General features: G+C 43.9%; 1 protein-coding gene across 1 annotated transcript in view; it reads right to left on the bottom strand.

Moving 5' to 3' along the window:
* LOC128310265 (uncharacterized) overlaps positions 1-19,696 on the bottom strand; it is a 107,791-nt gene extending 88,095 nt beyond the window's left edge. Inside the window, exon 1 of the mRNA XM_053046866.1 lies at positions 19,192-19,696. Within this exon, the coding sequence (XP_052902826.1) occupies positions 19,192-19,696 (505 nt within the window). The remainder of the gene's footprint in view (positions 1-19,191) is intronic.
* Positions 19,697-21,479: the final 1,783 nt, after the last annotated feature.

The raw sequence follows: 21,479 nt of genomic DNA, 5'->3' as shown, positions 1-21,479 counted from the left end.
CATTAGGACCAGTTTTTAACTCAATACCTTTTTTGCTTTAACTTTAGAATAAGCAAGACCATTGGAAGCAATATAAAAGTGTTTGAGATGGGATAATGGTTAGCAGCTCTATGAGCTATAGGTTTAGAGCTGATTATGTTATTATAATGAATTCGGACTGGACCCAGCCCGCCCTATTAGGGGGTCCACATGGCCAGTGGCCCAAGATGAGATGGAGTGATGGCGTTCTTGCATCCGAAAAAATGCCTCGTAGCGATTATAAGCACGTTGATTTAAATTTTATTTTAAGAGAGCATCGGGTCAAGCATGGTCAAAAGTGTTTAAAAAATAATTTGCATTAATAATAAAACATGAATACAAAAACATTTATAGCATTAGCGCATGCATTCTCTCTCTCGCAAACGAAACATATTTCCAACATATTGAGCTGTGTGTAAGACCGCCCATTTAAGTTAAAACAATCGTCTTAAAACTTTTCTTTTCTCGAGCTTCTGAGTGCCTTAAAACAATTAAGGAAAGCATTAGTCTTTTTTTACAGTGTGTTTTGTTTTACAAACCAAATCTGTGTTTCTTGTTACGATTTCACACCATTCAAGCACTCATCTGTTTCCCTTTCCCTCCAGATCCGTTGGTTTTGTGTTTCATAAAAAAAAGCCTCTTTTGAATGTCAGCATTTTCTCGGGCGTGCTTTGATCAATTCATTAGCAGGTGACACTTCCCTGCCGCACAGAATATTCCTTATTCATGAACAAACTGGATGTTAATTATGTTAACGCCGAAGGCTTTTGTGATTCTAATTCAAACACTCAAACCGAATATCGCCCATCGACCTCCCTCTCGACCGGCACGCGAAACACGGCCGCATCGGAACATGTTGCATTGTTCCCAGGGCCAAAAATGTGCTGTTGCGCGATTGAATGCCCCAAAAGAAAAACAAATTGGTACACGCGGCACGAATCGTAACGAATCTTCGTTCGGCACGGGTTTCACCACCGAACCCAGAGCCCCAGCAGCGGCCTGACATGTGCCAATCCAACGCAGAGCGGATTGCAATTTCTGCGAACTTTCTTCTCCGCCCAGAACCGAACTGGCCCGGCGTTTGCGTGCGGGGGAAAGTGGTCAACGCGTACCGCTATTTCCCGCCATAACTTACACCACTGCCGGCCTGCCCACCGGTTGCCCGGTTCACTTGCACTTGCTTCCCCGTGCCGGATGGTCGTAGACGAATTCTCTCCTTCCGTGCCCATTCATCTCAAGCACCGTTTCGCTCATTAAAGCGTAATGAAGGAAGAGTTGGCCCCAGACCCGGGAAACCTCGGGCCGAAAAACTGCCATTGGGGGTTGGCCGGGTTGCCCGGTGTGCCGTAATTCTCGGAAATTGATTTTCTTCGTTTTGCCCGTCCGCTCAGGGCCAAACGGATGACAATACTGGGAGGAGAGCACGGACGGATACGGTGTGGGAAGTGGTTAGAAACAGAGAACAAGGCAGATAAGATGGTTGTTGTTCGGGGTTCGGTAATGATTTTTTTTTCTCTCCTTCCCAACCATTTCACTTCCCCCGTTCATGCCACAGTGCGGCTTACTCCTTCCGGGAACTCCGGGGATTGAATGTGTATAGCACGGCATTATGAATAATTGAATACGGAACGTTTCCAAAACCGTGCAGCAGGAGAAGAGAATCCGAGAAACGGTGCACGATAGGGAGCACAGAACCACGCTGGACGTGGTGCTGGTTGATGTGTCCTCGTTTGCGGGAAACGGTCTCGGCAAAACCACTGCGTGAGCACGATGGCAGGATGGCGTCCTGCGCCGTTCCGGCCCGTTGGCGTAGTATGGCGCTCGTTTTATTGCACCGAACGTCTGTTTGTCGGGCACCTTTCCCACAATCGCATGACCTTGTTCATTCCGAGCACCAGTGTGTTTATTTTTATTAGGTTAGGCTCTTTGCGAAAGGTTAGGAAAGATACTTTCAAATAAACTTCCTTCATCCGCCCCCGGGTCGGCCGCGCCGTGCGCCTAGAGTGCTTTTTGGCGATGAGAAGAAATCGCCACAGGACCTGGACATTGGGGCTAGGGTTTACAGGGCCCATGTTTGTTTGGTCGAAAGGGCCCGGTACGTTGGGTGTACCGGACCCGGCCCCAAACTGCGGCACAAGAACAACACACACACACACACGGACCAACACACAGCGAACGTTATGAGCAAATTTGATTAAAGATCTATGGCCCGTACCTGTTGCCGGTTGTTAAAGAAAATATTTATTCGAACATGTTGTGTAATAAGTTTCGATCGACTGCCAGTGTTGATTTTACAAAAGTAAATGGGTAAGAGCGGGTTTTGATTCACATGTCTGATATTTCTTAACCTTTTGCAGGTTCTTCTTCCGTTAACTAAAAAAGTTTGTTTACCTTTGTTTTGGGGCGAATCAAAGCGAAATTCATTAATTCTACAGAAACACAAAAACTATAAACCGACGAAGTTTGCTTGATCTTGATGTTTGTGGATAAGGTAGCGTACGATATTGCTTTTCATCTCAAACATGCTATAATTTTCTCTATTAACTCCAGTGGCACAAATTTAAACAAAACGCGAAAGAACTATCAAAAAGTCGCTGCTCTCCTTATGTTGCTTTGTTTGTTCGGTAAGACAATTAAATCAATTCTTTCGCACCCGGGCCCGGGCAGTGTGACGCTCATTGACCCGAGAGTTCTTAAACTGCTGCCTCATTAGGCAATTAAGCGAAAAACTTGTGCAGCTAATCACTTCCCTAAACCGCCAGCGCAATCCGCCGCCATCGTCCACTGCCCAGCATCGTAATTTTGACAAAACGCTTGCAACATGATGGTCATCCTGTTTCCATCCGCAGCTGACCACTAATGAAGGGAAAGGATCCCGGTCGCCCTTGCGAAAGGGTTCCGGTATGGCACAAACATGCCACACGGCCTCGCCAACGACGGTAATTAGGTGCGTTCCAGCACCGAACGCACCGAAAACACATTCCTTCCATTCGCACTCCATTATGGTGGCACGAGGTGGTAGAGCTAGCAGGCACCACCCCTCTCGTACACCCGTGGTAAGAGAGGTCCGTCAGCGGTATGAAACGCGCTTCAAAGTTCGCCCGGAACCCGGAACCGAAACAATGTTTTCATCCACCTTCAGTCAGCAACGTATGCCGGTAACGGCAGTGGACTTCCGCAGTAAGAAGAATGAACCGAGAGGGCGGGAAAGGGACAGTGGGGCAAAGGAAGGCACACGATTCGCCCCACCCCCACGGCTGTGGTGGCAAAGATGAAAGAGAAAGTTTTCCATCACAGTTTCTCATCGTTGGAGATTTTTCCGTGTCTTCGCTTCCTTTCGGACGCTTTACGCAAAGAACGCTTATCAAGCACTTGTATCAAGGCAACGTTCTAGTAGCGCCCACAGAGGTGCTTTGTTTTTTTTCTCGTTTGTTGATGCAAGAAATGCCAAACATATTTTCGCAAAATTTCTCTCCAATCGGTGAAGATCCTTTCGTGGTTTAGTTTGGCGCACAACACACGCCGGCGGAGGATTACGCGCGCGTTTCGGGTTGCCGCAGCACACCGTGCCACGTCAAGGTGTGCTGAAAGATAATGCTGACAGCACTGTCAAACCGTGCTTTAGGGGTAGGGAAATGGGGTTGCCTAGAGGCAAATCATGTTTACGGTAGAACAGAGTACCGGGAGAGTGTGTGCACGAAGTTATTTACCCGCGGTTACTACTACACCAACAAAACCGACAGCGACAACACGAAGCCTACGGTGGTGTACACCAAGACAAACCGGACGTTGGCAAAGAAACGGAAAAGTTCGGCCTCTCGGTACTTTTGCTGCGTGAAATTGGCCCCATGCGTTTGCGTGCATGCTAACGAACGTAGCTCTCACACAAACCTCCTTCCCTACCCTCGCGCACACACACAAATTCACCGCCCATAGACACATCAAAACGCCCATCGTTTGGGTTTGGTTGTGGGCGATCCGATCCTACTCGGAGGTTTGGTGAAAATAAACTGAACTGTTAGCCAAGGGCGCTGGGAACCAATGCAACATGGTGTCGGTCGGTAAGTTATGCAAGAGGCAGGAATTTACGAAGAACTTCTAGAATCTTCCGACACCAATTGTTGTACACTACACAGTATTGCAAAATGAAAGCCGCATCCAGATTGGTTTTGCTCCAACCCATGGCATTCAATGGCAATGTGTGTTTTTCATAAACACTCTTAACCTTCAAGTAGGCATCCGGATACCCGGGTATATTTTTTACTTTATACTGCAATTACTTTTGATTCATTGCTTGTCCTGCACCTGAAATGTTCAGTAGCCTCTCAACTTTTTATTTCCGATTTTTTGGTGTATACATTGTAATTTTCGACAAGCAGTAAGCATTTTATTTTGATTTAATTTAAACTTGACCACGTCATTCCATACATTTTGTATGGAGCATGACGTTTCTCTTTTGCTTCTTTTTGTATTGTACTTATTGTCGAGTCAAATTCAATGGATTTAAAATTTAAAATGCATAGTTAGTTTTATCATATCATAAAAAACAAAATGAATGAATCAAATAGATTTTAGATATGCAAAATATACAAACCAGCTGTATTCAGATTACCGATACCAGGAGAGCATGTTTTAAGAGGTGGAAGCACCTGCAGCGTGGAATAAATTTGCCCATCACTATTACATTGCATACTATCCAACCCGTGAGAGCGATCGCCTTCATCTCGCTCAAACTTTCCGTCAGATTCCCGATACCAGGAGAGCATCCACGGGACAGGTAGCACGTTGTACAGCAATTTTGGTCGAAAACCGCCGAAAGGTATGCAATGTTTATACACTAACTTTCCCGTTGGTCGTGAAAAATTTCTTCGAAAACCGCCGAAAGGTATGCAATTTTTAAACACTAACTTTCAATACAAACCAGCTGTTTTGAGATTTCCGATACCAGGAGAGCATGTCTCTCAAGAGGTGACCCTCAGACACTCAGGCACTCCGTCACTCAGTTACTCATGAGTGCCGGTCACTCATGAGTGCCGGTCACTCATGAGTGCCGGTAACTCATGAGTGCCGGTCACTCATGAGTGCCGGTAACTCATGAGTGACCGGCACTCATGAGTGACCGGCACTCATGAGTGACCGGCACTCATGAGTAACTGAGTGACTGAGTGCCTGAGTGTCAGAGGGTCACCTCTTGAGAGACATGCTCTCCTGGTATCGGAAATCTCAAAACAGCTGGTTTGTATTGAAAGTTAGTGTTTAAAAATTGCATACCTTTCGGCGGTTTTCGAAGAAATTTTTCACGACCAACGGGAAAGTTAGTGTATAAACATTGCATACCTTTCGGCGGTTTTCGAGCAATATTGCTGTACAAGGTGCTACCTGTTCCGTGGATGCTCTCCTGGTATCGGAAATCTGAAAACAGCTGGTTTTGTATGGAATTTCGTTCCAGCCGATGGAAAGTTTGTGCGAAATGAAGGATGCTCTCCGTTTCATCCATCTTCCTTACACTAGTGAACACTCTCACGGGTGTGATAGTATGCAATGCAATAGTGATGGGCAAATTTATTCCACGCTGCTGGTTATTTCACCTGCAGCGCAAATTTGTTCCACCTCTTGAAAAACATGCTCTCCTTGTATCGAAAATCTGAAAACAATTGTGTGCGCGGCTACGGTATAGTGGTTTTCACAGTTGCCCAGCTGATTCTGTCATTGGGCAAATTTGTCAGCATTTTGTCAACTCTCGTGGCCCTGCGCATAATAATGTGAATTTCGATCGTTCGCTTGATTCTCGCGTATTAAGTTTGATGCTCCAATTTTAGGTCGGTTGTCCGTGCGTCAAGAAATCCAAGAACTTCCGGGCCGATCTCTTCACCACATATAAAAAAAATTTCACCATAATATAAAAGACTTTTGATTTGACTTAATAATTTGACTAGCAATTAAATTCTTTAATATTTAATTTCTTTTGCAGTCAGGCATGAATCTATATGAGGCAACAAGATTTTTTTGAAACCATTAAAGGAAAATGAAGTGATAGTTAGTTGTACAAAATTTTGCTTCGAATCAAAAACCCTACTAACGATTCAAAATTTAATACATAATTAACCACCGTTTACAATACAGCTTGTAAAGCACTAAATCCATGGCCCACTTTTCGATCCGATTGGATTAATAAATAATGGCTATTTTGTGCACTCAACTTCTTAACGAACGCGGTACTACTTATCTCGTGTATTGATTATGGCCAAAGCAGACGCCTCGCCGCAATCGAAAGTTGTGTCCCCTCCATTAGCACTTAATTATTGCATAATTCTACCCCAAGTCCCCATAATTAAATTGTCTCATGTGGTGAAGGTCGTTTACACGCAGGCAACACCTTTCGCTCGCATCAAATCCCTAACTTCGCTTCGGAGCGAGTAAAAATCCCCCAACTTGGTAGCAGGTGCGTAGATGTCGACACGCATTTATGTCTAACGATCCGGTTTCCCTCGCCGATGGTGTGAAACGGCTTGTGAAGCCAATGCTTACAGTTTCAAGCAAGCAAGAGAAGGAGAGAGAAAAAAACACGCGAGTGTTAGACAGTGCATTCGACAGAGGACGAAAGAAATTACCTTCGGCACGCAATCGAGCCGACAGTCCTTCCGTTCGCCCTTCGAACAATTGAATGACGAGGATTGCTCCACGGGACATCCACACCAGCACCAGCAGTGTTGCTCTTCGAGGTGGTTGTTACAGGGGATGGCGTTAGCTTCAGCCACCTTCCCAAACGGCATAAATGTTCTAACCAACCGTTCGAACTTACTGCTTGTGGTCACCGTCAGCCGACAGCCGTTCCTATGCCACCTGCACACAATCAAACTATTGTTAACATTCTTTCAAGGATAGGGCTTCCTCTCGTGCGTATGTGTGCATGTATGTAGGTTCGTTATTACACGTTTCTACTTCATGTTTAACAAAGCGCTGAAAATTATTGTTTCGTCAAGTGGCCTCAAGCATCGAGTCGGTAAGTTCGATAACAGACATCCTACCGTAACCCCCCCCTCTACACCGGGAAGGATGATGGTAATTACGAGCACATTAGCGTCGCACCGATGGCAATTGGATTCGTATGTTGCAGTTCGTGTTGGGTCCTGTGCAGCACGACATGCATGTTTTCTTTTCTTGTTTCGCTGTTTAATTTCATGTTTGCTACTTCGAATGTGTCGCTCGACAAGATATTAATGGCACCAGATTACAACTTGATTTACTGGTGTGCATGCAGCGATGTACCGAAGTGGAGTTTATTCAATTTTGGGGCGATTATCCCAACAAAAAAAAAACTGGTTAAATCATAAGGTGCAGAATGTATTTTAGCCGAAAATTTAGAGATATAAAAGTACCTAAATTATATGGCGAATTTTAACATATTTTTTACAACGGTAACCATTAGGCATGAATCAATACGGCTTCGTCTTCTTCTTATTATTATTCTAATTTTTGAATTTTTCTTTACTAGCATAGTCAGTAGTAACCAAAGAGAAAAGTTAAATACACTAAAATTCCACATAACCCATAGATTAAGTTCTTCCTTTACTGGTGAATTTCAACCACTAAAAAATAAATGTAATTGCTTAAGTTAAAGCAATGCCCTGTTGTGTAAATTTATAAAAACTTTAGCTGCAAAAGGACTTCTTGCATTTAATGATGTAATGGTTATATATTTGTTCAATGAAATAATTTATATTTTAAACCTAAGGAAAATAGACATCATGAGACAAATGTTGATGGCTTACAAGTCTATTAAAACCAAACAAAAACCTGAATGAAAAAACCTATGGGTAAATCGGACTTTACTCAACTGTACGGCATTGTGTATATGTTTCGTTGTCGGGAGTATTCATTTGGTATTGGATATTTTAATTTCAAACACAGATACATACTCTACCTATTAAATTCAACCCGTAAAGATTTCACAGTAATAGTTAGCCTGCTGGGCGGCTTCAAAGCGTGACAAACAACTTGCAGTTCGAAATCGTCATCACCTAAATATAAACTACACAATCAATCTTCCAACACTTTACACCACTCACCATAGTACGAGAGCCGACCGGGCGGAAATAATCGCACTGAAAGCGTTCTAAGCAGCGTGACAACACACAAAACTTGCAATCTGCACCATTCGCCATCGTTCACGCAAAACTTTTCATCTAATCAGTCCCATCCGGGGGCCACCAAAGGGGACAGAAAGCAGTAAGCTACGCAGAAAGGTTGGCTTCGGGGGCGGAGGATAGCCCGAACAAATAATGCAACAACGAAAAAAGTGAATGGCAAAAAAATGAGTCAAAACGCCAATACCCGGGTGCTTCCGGTTGATATTTTTCCTGCGGCCATGCCCTGTCCCAACGCGGCCCGATGGCAGGCACACATATATATATTTTTTTATTTTTGGTTATATTCCGGCCTCGCTATCTGCATCACGCGGAGACAAATGGCGAACAGGAAAACATAAATCGTAGCACTACCACCACCATCCACCATTTTGGGTTTCCGCTACGTGCCACCGGACCGGAAACGATACGACCTTTCGCAATCGTCATTCCCGGTGGCGATGGGTGGCTTAGCTTTGGGAAAGTGGAGTGGAAGCAAACTGCTGCCAGCTACCGGCTCCATTTCGAGGGGAAGGATTGGTTCGGTATCTTGTGAGTGAGCGTTTTTCTTTGTGTTGGTTCTACACACACACACACACACATGTGTGTGTGCATGGAGGGCCTATGGTGCAAAGGTTGGCGTATGTCGATTTTTCGCCGTCTGAACGTATCCACTTTTCACCGTGACGTATGTTTGTCTACGACATTTGTGCGTCTCTGCAGCACAGCACCAGGGACCACCTGAATGCTCGAGAGGAACTTTTTGCATATCTTCCACTTCGAAGACTTACCCCCGCTTATCAACTTCCCATCCTACCGTGAGCATCGATTCCACCGATCAAGAATATTTCAACCGAAGCTTTTTACAGGGTTTTACGAGTTCTAGAGGGGCAGTATTGTGGTAGTAAAGTGGATGACATTTATAGATTAATTCTATCTCAAAACATGCTCAAATCACACATGCCTGCAACGCTTTCAGTGCATCAGTGTAGAAAGCTTTAAACAGATCAGAACAGAATAAAACCGAATACAGAATGATTCTAAATTTATCAACTGAACTCGACAGTGCAGTAAAATGAACACGGATTTAGCCTTTACTCAAGTTCAACCACAACGTGTTGAATTAAATGTACAAATATTACAATTTTTTCATGATTTGGATTCAGATTTCACGAATGACTCCATCCACCTTGCCGTCTAAACTCGACAAACCCTGTCTTATTCATGTCTTCTACTTGAATCCTCCACAAAAGGCAAACGCAAAGAAATAACCCCATGACGGTAAATGTAAACGACGGTGAAACGGTAACCGGGTTCACCGAAAAGGCCGCAAAGGATATCAACCCCTTTTGCTCGTGTTTTATTTGCCACGATAAAACTGGTCGCACAATACTCGTCCCGCTACGCCCGCTAGGCAGCGTTCCGTTTGGGTGGCATCGGACGATACACACAGCGAACGAAGCGCAGGGCACCAAGTAGGCTTATTCCAATCGACGTGTTTATCCGCTTTCCCAGGTACTAGTGCTGTTTTTTTTTTTTGTTGCTCCTGCTCAAGCTCAAGAGCTCCTGCGGGAGCGGATGTTAAGTGATATTCCGGTATTGATTTTCCACCTCCCTCCTGTTTTCTTGCAAGTGTTCTTCGCCCGGATGTGGGTTGTGCAGGGGTTTGTGGGGATAAAGAAAGTGATAGAAACACCAAGATCGATCCCGATGGCTTATGGTTAATGGCGGCATGCATTAAGATACGCTTGTGGGTTAACATTTGTCGTTGGGATCCCATGCTGGACAGGGCAGGAAGACGATGCGTTGGTTGTGCTAAAGTACTGTAAGTGTAGCCTCTTTATGTTGTTGTTCTTTCAATTGTTGACAAACCCATGAAGCATCGTAACATTGCTACTGGTCATGGTTGACACAAAGGAATGTTTCAGTGTCCATTACGAAATCCATTACGATGTGCTGTGCAAACGGAATTCGGTTATAAAATACTTAAACCAAGAACATAGCTGCCATTTAAACGACTGTAAGGAAAATTTCCCACATTATAAGTATCTAAAATTCATAAAGCTGCTTTCTGCTTGCAGCTGAAGCAATCTAGCTTCGTTCGCTAGTTTTGCATATCCATTTCTTTTTTGCTTCAATATTTCCATCAAGTTTGCTTCACCCACAAATTCTCGCATCGTTTTCTCTTCGTTTTCTCCAATCTCTCTCTCTTTCTCTCTTGACATTTGCGCACCCTGAAAAAGAAGTCACCCATTTACCGGGAAGAGTTCAGAATCGAATAATTCATAGAGCATGTCGAGCGGAACAGGAATCCACCTGCTGGGACCAGCCGCATAATCCCACGACCGATTCCAACAATCGAAGAATGGGAGGGCAAACCAGAAACCGGGGCAAAATCATTCACGGACCGACGGAAATGAAAAACCTTTTCCATCAACCGACCGGTTAGGTAAAAACACACACAGCGCGCTCTGGCCTGCATCGTCGGGAAATCAAAACCAGAATACTCTGAAACGGCCAAGACGGTTCGTCGTCGTCATCGTTCCAATTGCTGCGGGGAACCGAACCAATCGCAAATGAATGTCCCACTGTTGGCCTAGTTTCGATCGGGACCCTTTCGGCTGTCTTGTGGGTTTAGCTTACCTTGAGCTTATTAACTAATTTAGGCCACCGGTTGAGGAGGAAATGGCCAGAAGCTACGAAGAAATTTTGCCGTGGAAGTAGAGAAGTAGTTTGCCTGGTGGTTTAGATTGATTAAAGTTAATTCGGTATTCGTTATGCATACATTTGGCATCGTATAGAACAGCTAACTGTGGCAATACGGCGTGGTTGGTTGTAGTGAAACAAAAACAAAACAGCAAACCTTCACACGTCTTTCTTAAGGTCAGCCGTCTTAATCGTGGTAACATTTCGTGCTTGTTTTTCGTATAATAAAAAGATTAGCTGATAATGCGACATGATTACTCTCGTTCGGTGCTCAGAGATTATACATTTTCTATTAAGCTAAATATTACGAACTTAATTTATATCTACAGACCCTTTTAAAGCATCTCCCCTATTTCACTCCGTTTTCTAACAACCTTTTTTATTTCTCAAACTGTTAAATGACCACATGTTTTCTGAGATGGTATTTACTTTCTTCTTATGCTTGTGATGTTTAATCCTGGAATTCTAGGTAATATTTAATTTCTCTTCGATATTTTCTTCTCTTAACACTAACGGTAACTCAACACTTACGATGAGATCAGTTATACAGTAATTAACAAAATATGTGAAGGCTTTACGATGTGTTTTGTTTAATATTCTAAGAAACTGAAAAAGAAACTGTAGAAATTAGAAAGTAACTACTTTTGCATCGAAAGACATTTTTAAATAGAAATCCTAAACACACTCGCGAAGTCGCACGTTGACATTGTGCGTTGGTTGTAGATATTCATCATCACACTCATTATGATACACAACCTACATTTTGCCATCTAAACACTAAATATGTGCTTGGGAATATGAAGTGTGCGGAATGTAAAATTTGCTCAAATACTTGTGCTATGCAATGCAATACCTATTCGTCGCTCACACTGGCTAAAACCACAACACTTCCGTATTGTGCCATGCACACTAGCATGGCTAATGCATGCAAACCCTGCGAGACGTAATGAAAATATAACGAGAGATTTAATACAGTTTTCAAACAGCCTGTTGATGGACGACGGTTGCACATCGTGAAGTCAGTACAAACCAAGCAAGCGCTCAACGATCATCATCATCGTCATCAGTCCCACTCTCGTCATCCCCGCCAGTGGGCGTGACATGAGCGACGGGGCAGATTTTACGAAGCACACACCATCCTACCAAAGTACACGCTTTTGTACGTCCCAGGTCTTCCGCAGCTCCCTCAAGCTCGCAGGCAAATATTTCAAAGCCCCATGACCATACCATCGGGGACCAAATGCGAAATAGAATCACTTGGTCAACGTGCTTCACTGCAAGTGTGGCGAGTGGGACGAATGGTGCGAGCGGGCGGAAGAATTATGTGTATTCAATTAAGTCTCGACCGCGGGTCATTTCGGTCAACGCTCAAAGGAATGTCACACGGACGACGAACGGGGGTTGCCAACGCAGTGTGCTCATGCTTTGGGATGATTGAACCTGACGAATTGGACCCGCCGTTCCGTTCCGGCGCAATTTTCACTCCGATTCGGCCGCCCCGGACGAGAGCAAGAATCACCAACGGTGTGCGGTAGGTGTAAGGTAACCGAGATGTTCATTTGTCGAGCATGAAGCTGTATAATTGCTTGGTCAGTGGGAAAATGTGCCATTGTGTATTACTGTGCAAGCGATGCCCGACCCGGTCGCACAGACCGTCCGAATCATTATGAAGTTGTTCATTTAGACAGATTTTCAAAGCGGACCCAAACCGAACCGGGATGAAGATCGGGTAGGGTTGAATCTCAATGGGATACTCTCGAATCAGTGTCAGACATTTGTGTCAATTTTTTAACCTTGTTAGATTGAGTGTCGCCGGTGATGTGCGAGCTGCAGTTTGCGGTGTTTTGCTTTCTCGGAGTGCCTCGAATTTCCAACAATACAATTCCGGTGATGTTGTTAGTTATTCTAGGCAACTTATTTCCCATTTTTGTATAACATTCTTTAAAATGACTTATTTAACAGCTGAAATGTGAGTACATAAGTTTGAGTAATATAATCACGATTAATTGAATGTGTTATTAAGCAATGATCGTTTTGCTACCAAATCTTAATTTAGGCATCATCGTCAGCAAATGAATGTTATTAATTGAAAGTGTCAAAAATTTATGATTTTTGTTCTATAAAAGTGATGCTTAACCTTAAATCATTATGATGTTTTTTATTTTTTTTTATTTATTCAGAGACGGCCAGGCCGTATTGCTATTATGATGTTTAATTGTCATGCCTTTAGAGAACAAATAGGCTACAGCGTTTCTAAGAATGATACATATAAATAATTAAGAAATTAGAATAAACTTAATTTTTTATGATTTTCAAGACTTTTAGCGAATAAACTACGAATGTGTTTTCAAAAACCAAAGAGTAAACACGTGTTCCAAGTGAAAATGAGTCCACAGAATTATTTTAGTTAGTTAGTTTGTTTGTTTTTGTTAGTTTGAATGATGAAAAGCACCACCTCATATCCCAACATGGTTTGAGAATGACGAAATTATCTTTAAGATATTTTATCATTCATACACGGCTTAATGTCCGCGTATATAACTCGATACTTGATACTTGATAAGTGGTGGCGTCGGGGAAGCGTATAACTTTTTCCAAATCTTATTTCAACACTTTAACATTTTTTAATCTCTTTCAACATTTGCTGGACAAACATTTAACAATAGATTTTTTACCAATAGCATATAGAAAACAATACATTTTTCAATGTTTTCGATACAGTTATTGACACTAAAATACTACAAAACATCCACCGCTACCAAAGTTTTTTAAACACTGCCAGATTATTTACCCATCTGTACACACAAGCGCAAATGTTTCGGACAAGCAATCGAAACCCCAGCTATCGCCTTTACCGAGCAAACAAGTATAAACTTTATCCTGCTCTTTAGTTGATTAAACATTATCTTCCAGCCTTCCAGCCGATGCAGGCCATGGTTGAGTTTCAATCCCGTAGAAAAATAGTAGTGAAAAGCTTCTCAAATGCGATCACCCGTCGCAGTGCTTTAATTGATTCTTTAATCTGCAAAGTTGATAATTGAAAACAGAAAATCCCTTCCAAGGGTCCGATGACGTGCACGATCGTCGCCGGAACTTGAACTGTTTCTATATTTTTTTTTTCGTTGTTGTGCCTCTCCTTTTACCCTTATTCAAATGAAGCGTCCGTTCACTCGATGAACCATTTTTAAGTGAAAACGATCAACTTTTTCAATGTCCCACTACCGTTCGCGTAGTATGCACACATACAAACATACAAAAATCTCCCTTAAACATACTTTGCGAGCTGAGACTGTGTGTGAATGGGTTTTTGTTTTTAATTGCAACTTTCATTCCAGCACGAAACTTTGCTTCACAGCATTAGGTTCCGATCGGGATGTCCGCACCAAGCGTCGACGCGAATCTTTCAGCTGTGGAGACAAACAATCGCAAAAGGAAAAACAAAATACAACATCCTCCCCCTGTTATAATTCCGCGGTCGATTGTAGTCCTTTTCCATTCAGTGCCCGGAAGCGAAAGGTCCTTGCGATGCGATTGAATGGTCAATATACATAATTAGTCCATTTCCGCCAGTATACAGCAATGGCGCTGGGCGAAAAGAAAAACACGAAAAGTCGAATCGCCCTTTTAAAAAAAGGGGTCTCCGAGTAATGGAAGCTAATTTCCTCATTTTTCTCAGTTTTATCACCCCCTAAAAAGTGGAAACGCGTTGAAACAGGGAGCGTTATGGGGTTTTGCGAGGGAACGAGAAGCATCCACCAGACGCACCAAAATCAAAGTGCGTTCAAAGTGTTTCCAGCAATTTCGGACCAATATTTTCCGGTTCCCCCCCCCCCCCCCTCCCTCCCTAACCCAACCCGAAACCCACTGCCCATCACCGAACTGGGCGCGTATTTTTTCCGTCCCATTGATGCCTCAATCTGCCATTAAAATTATCATAAATTCTTGCAGGATTTTCCAAATGCTTTTACCGACCGTTGCCGACTTTCCACGCTCCAAACATTTGGTCCACCTTACCTGGCAGCACGGCCAGCATACCATCCGCAAATGCCAGACACGCGTACCGGGATGAAGTTGTGGTGGAATGCGAAAACAGTATCCACTCCCAGGACGCACATTCCGCCGCCACAGTTTCCGAATCGACGGATAAGTACTGTCGGCAAACGGTCGGAGCGCTGTGCATTTGCCCATGCTGGAAGCCTCTTGTTCGCTAATGCCATGAATCGCTGAAATACCGATGATCATGATGATGATGATGATGGTGTTCATGACAATGATGATTTTGATGACACGCTTTGCCCACCCGGGGGAGTCACTGATTGCCCTAATGACATTACGGGGGGTTTTTCCTTTTGTTTCGATATTTCCTCGTCTCGAAAAGTTCGATTTTCCTGTCCCACCTCCCCGGCTCCCTCATTGCAATGGTCACGAAGTCTTTTTGTTTTCCGGGGGGTTGTTTTTTTGCCACACTTATGTTTGTGGTCCGTTCCGGAATGTGCTTTTCCCTCGGGAGGTTTGCAGTGTTCTTTGTGCGTGGTGAACTATTCGAAGTTTGTCCCGGCACTTTACCGCAAACACTGATAAGTTCGTTCCCTGGAAAGCGATCGTTACGATACGATTGAAACTCGGTGGTTGAATTTTTCTTCCGCTTCTAGGAACAAACCGTAAGGAGCTTCTTGTTTTGTTTTTGGTCTTCTTTTTTTGCGAGCGGTTTGCAGCACTTGCTTTCACCACCCATCACCCGCACCAACGCTAACTGGCGGTGGGTAACCAAAGTGAAGCGAATTGTCGTAAATATTTGACATTTTCCGCCCTCATGTTTGAGCTGGTGCGGTACGGAGAGTTTAGTGTTTTCTTTTCTGTGCCTTTTTTTGGTTTTGTTTTGTTCGCTTCACTAGAAATGGAAAAGTGAAAGTTGCATCTGCCCTCCTACTTTCCTGTCACCATTTTTTTTTTACAGATCAGGCATAAGAAAATCAATTGTAGCTCGTTTTGCGTGGGTAGGACGTGGAGGACAGTTGAACAGTAAGATTCGTTTGAAGCGCATTATTTCCGGTTTTCTTCTTCCTGGTGCTTTTCTGTTCTGTTGTGATACAGGTTTGGGAAGATATCCGGTTGAAGCAGAGTACTAGATGGGACTAGTTTTTTTTTTTTTTGGTTTCATCGAAGCACTCTTTGTTTAAGCTTCTTTTGTGTGGTAGATAGGTAGATGACAGCTGGTTAATGGAAAAGAAATGGGTAGCCAATAAATTAAGTTATGGGTTTTGTGGGATCGCGAGTGATAGAGTTCATGTCATTTCTGGATTCGTTTTAAGTTGAAGTGGAACATGCGAAGGTAACTGTTGAAATTTTGGGCATTTTTAAACTTTAGCAAGCTGGAATCCAAATTGTACCAAGCTTGATAGACTCATGATTAAAAAAGTTTCAGATAGTATTCTCAAAAGTTGAACATAATCAAGTTTAAATATAAAAGAATCTAGAAATGGCTCTACCTGTGGCACATGATCTTAATAATGGTACATTTTGTGCGGAGAAAAGCATTCGGTTGAACCCATAAAAACCTCTTCGACGTGTAAATTATATTCGCGATTGCAACATTCAAACGATCGTTCAATGTGAACTTTCGTTCTCTTAAAAACAGTACGGTACACGCTTTTCCAGCATTTAATGAATGCAATTTAGCATTCTGTCCTCCGCCATCAACAAACATCAATCCATCAAGACAAATGGTGGTCCCGTTTTGAAAGCTTTGCTTGTATTTTTGTTGTTTTGTTTGTGTAACGTATGAAGCAATTTCACACCTCAGTTAATAGCATCTGCTTGTCGGTGATTGTATCAAGTGTGCAGCAGACCGATAAATGTACCCGGCGTGAAAAATAAATCATTCAAAGCAGAACAAAAATGGGTTAACCAATCGTGAAAAGGTTATGCGGCATAATCAAAGTGCATTTGCTAAAACATTACTATGCAACGCGTTAGAGTGAACTTTTTGGATTTCTATTTTGTCGTGCAAAAACCATAAACGCGTTGCAATAACTATCAATAAAATAAAAAAAAACACCGCTTTATTAAATTTAGTGCGCCTTATCGCAACATATTGCATATTACAATGCATGATTCAATTTCCTTGCTTCCAAACCTTTATCGGTTTTAAACGACTGGTTGGTCATCCTTCCCATTGGCATAATGGGCATTAACTGACCTGCTTGGCTAGACAGAATGACCAAAACTAACCTTTCACTGTTCCCCTCGTCCAACTAGAACGCGTAGAAAAGGTGAACGGTGTACAACGTGGATCCATGATTCGGAGGAAAACTTTGAACTCGTCTCCTTTTCCCATTGTTTCTAGAAACATGTCCGGTCCGGGTTACGGTTCGCTAAGATCAAGCGACTCGACCAGAAGCAGGTGTTATAAGAAAAACCAAAAGGAACACAGAAAAAAAACCATCCAGAAAAGGTTACCCATTCGAACGCAACCTTTTGCTGGAGCATAACCCGACCTTTTTTATAGCACACAGCCAGCACAGTAGGCCAGGGACTTTTACACCGCCCGAAACCGAGCTTGCACATATTCACACTCGATAAAGCCGACTAAAAATGTGGGTTTTCTGAGACCGGCCTTTTAGCACCTGGAAATGGATCCCGGGCGTTACCATCGGTACGTTCTGCGGGAGTGTAACACGGTGTTCCGCTACCTGACCGGTCGTACTGTCGCCTTCGGGCCAGCGGTACGATGGTAGGGGCCACCGACGCCGGAACGCAGGAACTTTGCCACCAACACCAGATGAAATTTATATAAAAAAAGAACAAATGGATATAAAAACAAGGCCCGGTGGCTAACCCTCACCGATACCGGGCGCATCAGCTAACATGTAAACTATGAGCAAAACAGTGGGGTAAAAAGTGAGCAAATAACCGAAACGAATGACCCATAAACATTCGAACGGTATAATTCATAAAAATAATCGTTCCCAGCTCGAATGCTTTGTCCAGCCTGCCACCCCGGTTCGTTTTGTTGCATGTGAGACAAGCGAGGATGCACGTATTAAAAATAGATGAAATATGATACGGGGTCGGTCCTTTTTTTTTGTTTGCTTGCGTAGAATAACAAATGATGTGCGCGGTGAAAAGGACTCAGGTCAGTTTTACGAGTGGAAATATTGTTCAATGGGGAAGTTCCAATTTACTTTATTATTCGATTTGGGGGGAAAAAATATTGTTAATGCAAGGATGCTGGATGAAACTTAGAGAAACTGCAGAATTGAATTTAAAGTTCTGCCGCGTTGTAATGCCATTGTGAACCACTGTGTTCGACAGACAGAACTGTGTGCACTGTCTTCAAATACATCTAATTGATTAGTTGTATCTTATCAAACCAAATAAAGTAGTATCTTGGCTGATCTCAAAAGAATTACAGATCATTGGAAAAATCTACTTAATGAACCAGAATGCTTCTATAGAGACGGTTTCATTGGAGGTTATCTCAGAAAAGCTTGCTTTAAACTCTACCTCGAATCGTTGATAATTGTGAAATTATTATCATAGTCAGATATCGTGGAAAGATATCGTTTTCTATAATTCTACCATTCTGTTTTCATTGAATGAACAACTGATTGAGAGAGTAGGTCTGCGCTAAGAACGGAAATGTAGTTAATACACCTGAAGTATCATCGCCTGATAAATCTACGTCACCGTAGACAAACCAAGACAATTTTACTCGTTAGAACGGCCTGGCCGTATCGACTTATTTTACCACGTAGCAGGATAGTCAGTCCTTGCTACGGGGGATTGGTCCGGATGGGATTTTGGTCCGGTCCGTTCGTGTGAAGACCGGCTCCGCTACCATCATGCCACCGGGCCGCCCCAAACCAAGACAATTGTAGTGATCAAATTAAAATGGAAGTCTCCCAGGTATGGGTAGATTTCTAGCCGGATATTGCAAATAATGTAATTTATATCATGCCTACATGTCCGAAAGAAGTTTCATCATCCTGAAATTCGAAATTAAAATCCCGAAAGTATATACATTTTGGGCTTTAAGTGTCATTGAAACTGGAGACAACATTTAAAAAACCTGCGAAGAGTTTACAAAAAGATAAATTACACTGTGATTGGTCGTTTTAATGCTTATTCCACTTTGTTTTTGCACTGTACTGTCATGTAAACTGATCATGGTTAATGTTCTGTATACAAAATAATTTCATATTGAAGCTAATTTTTCAATAAATTTACAATACAAACACAGAGTTGCTAAATCATTCTTTTAACTAATCGCCCATTTCTGAGCAGAATAACATTTTTCAAACAAACTGTGTGAATAAAGTGTGAATCTGGTCAAACTTACCGGAGTAGCCGATATGCATCGGGCGCGAGGATGACAGTTGACTACCGGAACCCGTTCCGATCAGGCCACCGCCCAGCTCGTTCCCTACCGCCGTCGAACCTGCCCCTCCGATTCCACCGCCCACCAAACCGCCCCCCACCATCCCGCTCTGGCCGGTCTGGAACGAGGAGGAGGTGGAAATCGTCGTCGTCGGGTAGGCCGGACCCGGGACCGGTTCCGGGTCGGGCATCGGTGGATAAACGGGATCGCAGCATTCCCGCTCGGGAAATTCGCTCCCACTAACGCTCGTGCTCGGACCATGGCGCAACTCTAGGGCCGGACCCAACAGCATGGCCAGCAGCATTGCCGCACCGAGCGACCTCCGTGGCGGACCGGCCACTCTTGTCCTTGCGGGACGCCATCCTGTGCGTCCATTCGCCTCACCAACTGCTTCCCGCCCACCCTGGTCTTTAGCCTCCGTTGCCGCTAGCCGCTGCTGCCGGTGGACGTTACATTTGGATCTCATTTTCCGCCAAGCTTTTTCACTCGATGCGTGCACATTCTATGGCAAACCTCGGACTCGTTTTCCACAGGACACAAACACACTTTGGCCCAGCGCTTGGTTACGGCTCTCGTGATTATATTATCACACCCTCACTGCTACACACATACACACATACATATAAGTATACGCACGCTACTCGATTACTTTTTTACATTCTACTGCTAGTAGAAGGTGTAAAACGTAGACAAACGATGACGAACGGATTACGAACAATCTTGTGTTCCCCTTATTTTGGACGTCCAATTTTGGGCGAAAAGTCTGACGAGAAAATCTAACCTGGGCAGCAAGGGTGGCGCTGGGCTTGTGGTCGATAGTGGTATTAAAAATAAACCACGTCCTACACGAAAGACCATTACCATTACGGTGAAAGTTAATTAATAGAACGAGCTGGTAGAGAACGCGTGTGTCCACCTTTCTTAGCCCCGAAGTCCCTTCGCCCTTTTCGGAAGCAAAGCTCAGCAGGGGAAGCAATAACCTTTCTCCAGAACGTTTAGAGCATGGTTGTTCGAGAGGTTGCTTGGTACGAACCATTTCAAGGTTACCCCCAGACCCAGAGTGCCGACCCGAATGGTCCATCACCCGAGTGGACGCATTAAAAATAATATTCCACCCTGCAGCTCCTGTTGCGATACCGTCCCACCTTACCGAAGCGCCACCTCTGCATCGCTTCCGTGTGATTTGTAACCGTTCTTGGTGCTGTTTTGTTTCATCATTTTAAGGCCTCGTGTTTTTGGAGGGGGGGAGATTAAGTACGCAACTCTCGCAACTCGCTCATTATACTGAGCAGACCGAGATCGGCGCCTAGTGATGGCCCGGGCAGCAACCATCCCGCGGCGACCCATGAAAATGTGAGCGGTTGATACTAATGGCACGCAAACGGAAGGACCCACACATAACTTTTACGTTGATTGCAAATGGACGATGGTCGTTGCCGACAGCGGTACATGAAAGGCCACCACGCACCACGGTGGAAAATTCGGAAGGTCGGCTGCCGGATTTTGTTTTCGTTCGCAGCCCCGTTACCGTGTTGCTTTTGAAAAAAAACCCCAGTACCGCAACAACTACAGTAGTTTTGCGAAACCAGAACTCTGACAGAATGGGGCCAGAATCTGCCAAAAATCAGACCACCTTGCCTTTTTTGTAACGCGCCAATGGTTGCTAACACAAATAAAAGACATTCAAGCTTGCGTCAGTTCATAAACGTCAGGCCGCCTTGCTGTGCGATGCAACTAAAAAACCCCGTCGGCTAAATTGGTTTATGAAAATGAAAAACAGCTCTTTAGAAGTTTAGGGGTGCTGACAGCTTCGGGTCAGTCGGCCAGACTGGCGGGGAGGGGGAAGGGAAAGACAGGCACAACCACTAATTTCCACTGTGCGTGCCCACAACACCGGCCACCCTCCGGTGGGGTTTTGTTTTTATTTGTCACTTGTGGGCCAACCACCGTCAGCTTTCCGCCTTCTGGTGAGTGATAAACGCATTTAATGGAGTGAAACTTTAATGAAGCGCGGAAAATCTTCCATCTCGGCCCAAAAACAAAACAACCAAACAAAAAAAAACACGGGAAACAAACTGTGCCTATCACACATTGCGGGAAAAAATAAGGACAAAAAATCCTGACTTGGACACGCGTACACATTGGCTGACAATACCGCAGACACCAGAACCGGAGGGCACTTTTACACACACACACACACACACACACGCGCGCTCACACAGAGCAGCGTCCGGCAGTGGAGCATTGCA

Source organism: Anopheles moucheti, chromosome 2 (assembly GCF_943734755.1).
Source record: "Anopheles moucheti chromosome 2, idAnoMoucSN_F20_07, whole genome shotgun sequence".
Classification (NCBI taxonomy): Eukaryota; Metazoa; Arthropoda; class Insecta; order Diptera; family Culicidae; genus Anopheles; species Anopheles moucheti.
Note: the sequence above shows the minus strand (reverse complement) of the source record. Positions and strands in the feature narration are given on the sequence as shown.